Raw genomic sequence first — 8,187 nt, 5'->3', positions numbered from 1 at the left:
AACAATATCGAAGTAGCATATGGGGACCTTGAAGGTCATATGAAGTCTGCATTAGCCAGCTTCTTCAATTGGTGCTTCAACTCCTTCAACTCTAGCCTTGACAACCGATAAGGAGCTTTTTCTAATGGTTGCTTCCCCGACTCTAGCCCAATGTGATGGACCTCTATTGCATGTCTTAGTGGTAGTACTTTTGGAAACTCATCGGGCATCAAATCTGCATACTTGTCCAATACATCAGAAATCTTGGCTAGACTAGGCATCCCCACTCCATCATCATCGCCAGTCTCTCTATTGATGGTTTCATATGTCTCAGTATCTGACCGTCAGACTGCCTTACTCATACTTAGTGCAGAAACATGTTTCACCTTCACCTTACTTTGTTGTTAGTGAGTAGGAAAAGTCCAAGTTTGTGTGTCTCCAACCAACAAAATATCATTGCAAAAATGACACAACAATGGCTTTGCTTCCCTTCAAAAAGTCTTGCCCCAATATCATTTAAAATTCGTTCATCTCCATTACCATGAAGTCTAAACAACCCTACCAATTTGCAATTCAGACTGGCACATCACTTTCCAATCCTAACACTCTAGCCCTTAAGTTCACTTCCTTGACCTCCACTTGCTTGGGGGTTAGTTGCAACCTAACTTCCTTTGGTAGCCCTGTCATCATAAAATTATGTGTGGCCCATGTGTCCACCAAGGCTTAGATGACCCTACCATGAATCTCCAAGTCTAGAAACCCTAAACTATGCAACCATCACTTATTTTCCTCAAGAACTCCAATCTGCATACATGCCTGATCACTTCTGCATTCCATCACACTAGCTCTCATACCATCCCATCACGCCCCCAAGTCGGTCACACTTCCAAGGGCGACGTGCGACACCAGAAAGGTTCATTACAAACCAACAACTACTACTTCTAGACTACACCTTACACAATTTTTCTCTTAAGTTCAACTTCTTTGTTAATTAAGTTATGTGCGGAATCCATAACAATTCAAGTGAAATAAAAGCTAGCAAGAGACAAAATCGTACAACAATGTTCAATAATTAAACATTCGTTAATTCTGTAATATTTTACAATAATTTTACAAGTATGAGGGGTTGCCCCAAATGGGTGCAACACTCTTCCCAAAGTGTAATCCGTTCAGCCTTAAAGCAGAAAAATACCAATACGAAACTCGACTTGCCTTCCTAGGTGAGCGCATGGCCTAGCTGCACTTTGGCCCAACTATTATGCACATCTCCTGCCCAAACTACCTACATGTGACTTCCTAAATGCGTCCCAACTCTCGTCCGCACTGCCCTTGCTATATGCGAACTTGTTTCTATGGTTGGATGTTCTACCCTTGGAGAGAGTTTCCATTGCCTTATTTATATGTGCTCGACTCTCCTCCAAAAAACTGTCATGTCTTTTGGGTGAGTCTACCTGTAGTTGACCTGCCCGCCCATGTTGACATGCCCCTCTATTTAATGCTACCTGCAAGTCATCTTGCATGAGCTCGGGGTGTGGGCACTATTGCTCAGGTGTGCACCCTCGTTCACCGTGCTCCTACCCGCCGCTATGTATGTCGCTCGTCTGTTGTCCACCGTGCATGTTGCTACTCACTACATGATTTGCCTCCAGTGCGCGCCTTTAACCAAACCGCTACACGTACATTTTCCTACGAGTCTAGCGGGCCCCTAGCACTATGGCGCACCTACTCCAACGCCCGTTGCACTTGGCGCTCATCACAATATGGGCATGCGTGCCTGTGACTCGCCCTCATGTGTCATGGGTGCCCCACTCGCTCAAGGGTGGTGACGCCGACTCGAGGTTTTGACAGATATTATGACACAAATACACTATGTTTAAAGTTCTTAATAATATGCTTTTTGATAATACAGTTATTGGTGGCTTGTTATTAATGCATTTTATTCTATATTTTTATTTACTAATTTTTAAACAATATGTATTAATTTTTTTAATAAATTTATTTATACTTATATTGATAAGTATATTTATTTTGGAATATAACTCCCATAATTTTTTTAAAATTATATATATATATATACTTTTTTATATTTATATTGGTACATATATTTAGCTTCCATAATTTTAATTTAATTATCAATCATTATTAGGGAGATAGTAGGATTTAGCTTCCATGGAATATTTTAAAATATTTTTAATAATATACACAAATGGAAGATTGAGAATTATTTCGAAAGTAGCAATGCATTTTTTTGTTCTTTTCATTACATTGATTAATTTTAAAAAAAATGTGATATGAACAAATGCCAAGTGAAATGAGTTATTGTTTTTTGGCCTTGTTGTATTGATAAGACATAGTATTAACCCATAGTATTGTAGCAAAGTCTATTTACAGATTAAGAATATTCATGGAAAAGTAGGTATAAATCTTCATGAATAAGAATTGTTTTCCATCTTTTTTCAAATGTATATATGTTTAACTTATATATTGATTATTTTTTTATAACAATAATAACATAGTTATAACTTACTTAGTTTTTTTTTTTGTTTATAAGACAAGGGACTTATTTTCGTGGGACTCGCCCCCCCTTTGTAAAAAAAAAGAGACTTATTTTCGTGTAGTGATTTAATTGCTACTAACACATATATACTCTTGAATCAGTGACCGGAGAATCCATAGTATGAACATTTTTATACCAACGTTTCAAATCCCAAATGGGATCCATCATCAGGATTTAAGAATGATGATAAAAGAAGAGCAAATTAGACAGAATAAATACTCATGAGGATAAATTTTAAGGAACAACACACTGTCGGCTAGAATCTTAATATAATTTTATTTTATTTTTATTTTTATTTTAATAAATTACTTTTATTTTTATTAAAAATTTTGAAGAGTTAATATCTTGGTTTATAACCTATTGATTAAAAGGAAATAGAACTCATACTAAAATTAGCTAATTGATTGAACTAAAATATATTAATTTCTGAATATAATCCTAGATCCTAAAGAAAAGCGAGGTGGATCCTCTACAAGAGATCCCTTCCTCTCCACTGTGGAAAATCTCATCCAGTTATGGGACTTAGTAGACTTTAAGCCGGTGAAAGGAGCATACACTTGGACAAATAATAGAACAGGGGAACATCATATTTCAACAAGGCTAGACAGATTCCTCGCCAGCAGCTCAATCATGATGGACAACAGAATAGTTTTCTCCAAGATCCTTCCTAAACTAACTTCGGACCACAAGCCAATCCTCCTGTGCATAAAGGAGGAAGAAGATCTCGGTCCCCTCCCATTCAGATTCAGCCCTCTATGGGCCGAAAGAGAGGGGTTTCTTGAAACTGTACAAACAGCATGGAAAACAGATGTCTTAGGCTCCCCAAGCTTCGTATGGGAGCAAAAAATGAAGAACACCAAGAAGGCACTTAAAGAATGGATAAAGAAAGTCGCCAGCACTCCCACCAGCCAGAGGAAAGAAGCAACAAAACAGTTGGAAGAACTCCAATATGGACTGGAAGAGAAAGACATTTCAACCATGGACCTAGACAAAGAAAAATACGCCCAAAGGAAAGCATACAACTCCTTTAGAAATGAGGAAGAATACTGGCGATTAAAGTCCCGCAGCTTGTGGCTCAAAGCAGGGGACAGAAACACTACATATTTCCATAGACAATACAGGGCTCGGCTCTCGCGAAATCACATTGCAGAAATTACTACATCCAGTGGACAGGTATGCAGAGGATTTGAACAAATAAAGGAGGCCGCCGTTAAGCATTTCCAAAACCTTCTCAGTGCTGGAAAAGATGGGAGCGAGGAGGACATAGAAGAATTCCTCACAAACATTCCCCAGCTAGTTAGTTCAGATGACAATGAAACCCTTCTAAGACCAGTCTCAGAAGAAGAAATATCAAACATAGTCTGGTCCATGGAGCCAGATAAAGCTCCCGGGCCCGATGGATTTTCAATTCACTTTTATAGATTATGCTGGGAGATAATCAAATCTGATCTCCTGAGAATGGTTCAGGGTTTCATGAGGAAGGCAAAGGTCGGAGGCGGCATAAACTCTACTTTTCTCGCCCTAATTCCAAAGGAAGCAAACCCAGGTTCATTCGATAGATACAGACCTATCTCATTATGTAACTCATCCTACAAGATACTGGCCAAGTTGTTGGCAAATAGAATCAAACCACTACTTCAAAAATTAATTTCTCCTGCTCAAGGTGGTTTTGTGAAAGGGCGACACATCCTGGATAACGTCATCCAAGTTCAGGAAGCTCTGCATTCCAGTCAGATGCGAAAAGAACAAGGTATGCTAATCAAACTGGATATGTGTAATGCCTTTGATAGAGTTAATAGATCTTTTTTGTACAGGGTTCTATCATCTTTTGGTTTCAACCAGGACTTCATCAACTTAATCAAAGCCTGCCTGGAGAAGATATGGATAGCACCAATGATAAATGGCAGACCTGCAAATTTCTTCCCAGCCACCAGGGGCTTGAGACAGGGCTGTCCCCTTTCACCCTTTCTCTACATCCTGATGGCAGATTCTTTAAGTAGAAAGCTGACTATGGAAAAACAAAAAGGCAGTATACCAGGGATCAGAATCGAGAAAGGCATAGAACCAGTGAACCATGCACTATTCGCTGATGACTCGCTCTTGCTGGGGGGGCCTCTTCAAGAATAGCAACAGCCTTCAGAACCATATTACAGAAATTTTGCAGCATCACGGGCGCATTGGTAAGTGAAAAGAAAAGCGCGGTCTATGGTTGGAATACAGACCAACACTCAATTGGGAAAATCGCAGAAGACCTGGGATACACAGGGCACACAGAATGGGAAAGAATCAAATACTTGGGACTTCCAATAACGCTGGGCTCCAATAGAAATCACCTGTGGGAGGAAGTAATCTCAAAATTCAAGAAGAAGATAGCAGCGTGGGGAGGTTTTTGGTTATCTACAGGCGGCAAACTCACCTTAATCAAATCTGTCCTCTCGGCTCTGCCCACATTTCAAGCTTCACTGATGATGGCACCTAAATCCATTTCAGATCAAATTTCCAGATATATACGCAACTTTCTGTGGAACGGTGGGCGAGGGAACAACAATCGATTCCACCTAGTCTGCTGGGAAACAGTGAAAAGACCGATGGCGGAAGGAGGCCTCCAAATCCGCGATCCCGTGCATGCAAACTTGGCTCTAGGTTGCAAATTGCTATGGCAGCTCTGCGCTGAGCCCAACCATCCAGTAAGCCAGATCTTCAAAAAGAAATACCTCAAGAATCGGACCATCATGACTTACAAGCCGGAGAAGCATCCAAAAGGCACGCAGGCCTGGAAATTGTGCAGCAAAGGCATAGAGTTCTTCAGAAGCCATTTATACCGCATTCCTGGCAATGGGAAAAAAACCAATTTATGGAAAGACTGTATAATGGGACACCGGCCTCTCATCGAAAAAATGGAGATCGCTGAGATCAGAGACTGGCTCCGAGCAAAAGGCATCAGGAAAATCGAGGATTTATCAGAATGGGACAGCAATGGCAACTGGCAGAGATGGAATTTACCCAGAATTCCAGAACAATTAAAAAATCAGTTGGCTGTCCTCATCGAAGCAATCTCTGATTTTGCTCCAGTTCACATCGATGATGAAGACATTTGGGGCTGGGGCAAGAACGGAGTGTACACAGCAAGCCAAGGATATTATCAATTGCAAAGCAAACAAGACTCACCATACCAGGGAATTGTGTGGAAGCAGATTTGGGACAGCTTCAGCATCCCTAAAATCAACTTCTTTTTTTGGACATTATTTCACAACAAAATTCTTACGGGAGAAAACTTGTGCAAAAGGAGCATAGCAGGGCCACATAGATGCGCCCTCTGCAAAAGAGAACTGGAAACTGCAAATCATATGTTCATAGTGTGTGATTTCGCGAAGGAGGTATGGTCCATTTTCTTCTCCGGACTGAATGTGAACCCCCCTACTCAAAGCACGATAGCCTCCATGTTTACATCCTGGAATGCCAGCTATCCCCACCGTATTGTCAGCAAATCAATTTGGCACAAAGTATGGACAGCTGCTCCTAAATATGTTTGCTGGAAAATCTGGCTAGCCCGGAACGAGATTATTTTCAATAACACTGAGCTGCCAGCAGTGAAAGTGGCGGAACAGGCAAAGAAGCTCCTCTTAGAAACTCTCAATCACTATACAGCAAAGGAAGACAACTCCCTAAGAAGTGAAGAAAGAGCGTGGCTGGAAGACTACATAGGAAAAGACAGACATCCAACAATTAAGCGCCCAATCCACAAGGAAAGATGGCAGATCCGTGAATCTGAGGACAACTTCCAAAAGTGGTGGAAATCCCAGGACAAATGCACCATTTTCTTTGATGGAGCCTCAAAAGGCAACCCAGGGAGGTCAGGAGCAGGAGGTGTGATCTTCTACCGGAATGGGAAAAAAGACGAATTCAGCTGGGGCCTGGGACTGAAAACAAACAATCAAGCTGAAATTCTCAGTCTCTGGAAAGCTTGCCAAATTGCCAGAAAAGAAAACCCAAAGGAAATCCTAATCATAGGCGATTCAGAATTGCTGATAAAAACAATGGTAAAAAAGAAAAGTCTCAAGGATCCGGCACTGAACAAACAGCTAGCAAGAGTAAACAGAATGTTGAAAGATCTCCATTCGGCTCAAATATGCCACATTCTTAGAGGATTAAACAAAGACGCGGACAGATTGGCAAATATTGGATGCTCTCTTCAAGAAGGAATGATCAGCATAAATGCAGAACTTCCGATCAAGGCAAACATTCCTTAAGAGGAAAGAGTGCTTTAGTTATTATTGGAAATTGTAATGGTCGTTTAGGCTATGCCTGATCAGCTTTCTATCAATAAAAATTAACTGTTTCAGTTAAAATATATATATATATATATATATATATATATATACATTTTAATAATAAATAATAAATAAACATATTTTTCTTTCTTGATATTTTTCATGAATGAATGGAAGAGTTTTTTTAGATCTCATTTGTTTTCTAAAATAGTATTCCAATGTATGTCATTTCAGCTACATCACTTTAAAGGATTTCTATTCACTATTATAATTTAAAATTTGTAATTTATAAAGACAATGATGCAATACAATTAAATACTTCAAATTTTTAATTATAAAATTATCATAAGCAAATAAATAAAAAACTAGCTCTAAAAATAGAAAGTTGATGGAAAGTTTTGGAAAAAAAATTATTTCTACCAAATAATAAAATTTGCAAGTTGAATCTTGCAAATGTTCATGACACATAAATAAAAGTTGAAGCTATCTGCATAGCTTATGTGGAAACTAGCTCAAGGAGGAATACAAGACTAAATTTAGCGAGGCTTCATTGATCTCTTTACAAAGTTTTTGCATCCATTCAAGTATTCTCTACAAAGTTTTTGCATTCATTCAAGTATTGCACTAGACACATAATATAAGACATCATCCATAATAGAAATGAAATGATGTGTTATTAACATTCTAATAACATAGTTTACTTAATGCTAGAGGTAGCACTTAATAAGAAAATCAATCAAGTATATATTCCATTACTTTATAAACAAAAGCCTCTGGTTGGTCTTATGCATTTTTATTCACCATCTATGTATACTCTAAGTGTTTGTCTCTAAATAATTGAAGTAAAAGTATGATTGAAAGGGATACATCAACCTTATTACAAATTTCTTCTTCGACTTTAAGCATCACCATCTTCAAATTTTTGTTGATAAGGATTTAATTCAAATCTCTAATCTTTCTTTTTGAATCATCATAAATTTGTTGTGGCCATTCCTCCTCTCTTTGGACTGTAATGTCTTGATGAATTGACACTTGATCCTTCAATTATAAATTGCAAATTTGCTACATTGGTACTTGAAGTTGTTTTTCTAATTCATTTTTCTTGTTAACCTCCTCTTTTAATCTACATTGTAAAGTATGTACCTCATTTTTTGAAAGATTGATTTCGTTTGCATAATTTATTTACTTTGAAGTGATTCTTCTTCGTTAAATATTATAGATTGAATCGACCTAACCATTTCACTTCATTGGAAAAACACACATCCATATGCCCATTGCATATGCTAATAACATAGAGACCATGGGAATCTCGCTTAGTTTTTGAAATTCTTAATTTATTTTCTATTAAATATATATGAAAACAAATAACCTCAAAGTAAA

General features: G+C 38.3%; 1 protein-coding gene across 1 annotated transcript; it reads left to right on the top strand.

Annotated features, from left to right (window-relative positions):
* Positions 1 to 3,169: 3,169 nt before the first annotated feature.
* On the top strand, positions 3,170 to 6,786 carry LOC149144166 (uncharacterized). The gene is made up of 3 exons (XM_089452052.1): positions 3,170 to 4,286; positions 4,379 to 4,532; positions 4,659 to 6,786. Exons 1-3 carry the CDS (start codon positions 3,170 to 3,172, stop codon positions 6,784 to 6,786), a joined length of 3,399 nt encoding a protein of 1,132 aa, XP_089308178.1.
* Positions 6,787 to 8,187: the final 1,401 nt, after the last annotated feature.

This window comes from Pinus tabuliformis, chromosome X (assembly GCF_031772625.1).
Source record: "Pinus tabuliformis cultivar Carrire ecotype Pingquan chromosome X, CPIR1, whole genome shotgun sequence".
NCBI lineage: Eukaryota > Viridiplantae > Streptophyta > Pinopsida > Pinales > Pinaceae > Pinus > Pinus tabuliformis.
The sequence above is the reverse complement of the archived record's forward strand: the minus strand, read 5'-3'. Positions and strand labels throughout refer to the sequence as shown.

Coding starts and splice junctions, on each gene's coding strand:
- LOC149144166 (XM_089452052.1), top strand. CDS start 3,170: ATGGACAACAGAATAGTTTTCTCCAAGATCCTTCCTAAACTAACTTCG. Junction 4,287..4,378: donor TCAGATGCGAAAAGAACAAG/GTATGCTAATCA, acceptor GGTTTCAACCAG/GACTTCATCAACTTAATCAA. Junction 4,533..4,658: donor CCTGATGGCAGATTCTTTAA/GTAGAAAGCTGA, acceptor GGCCTCTTCAAG/AATAGCAACAGCCTTCAGAA.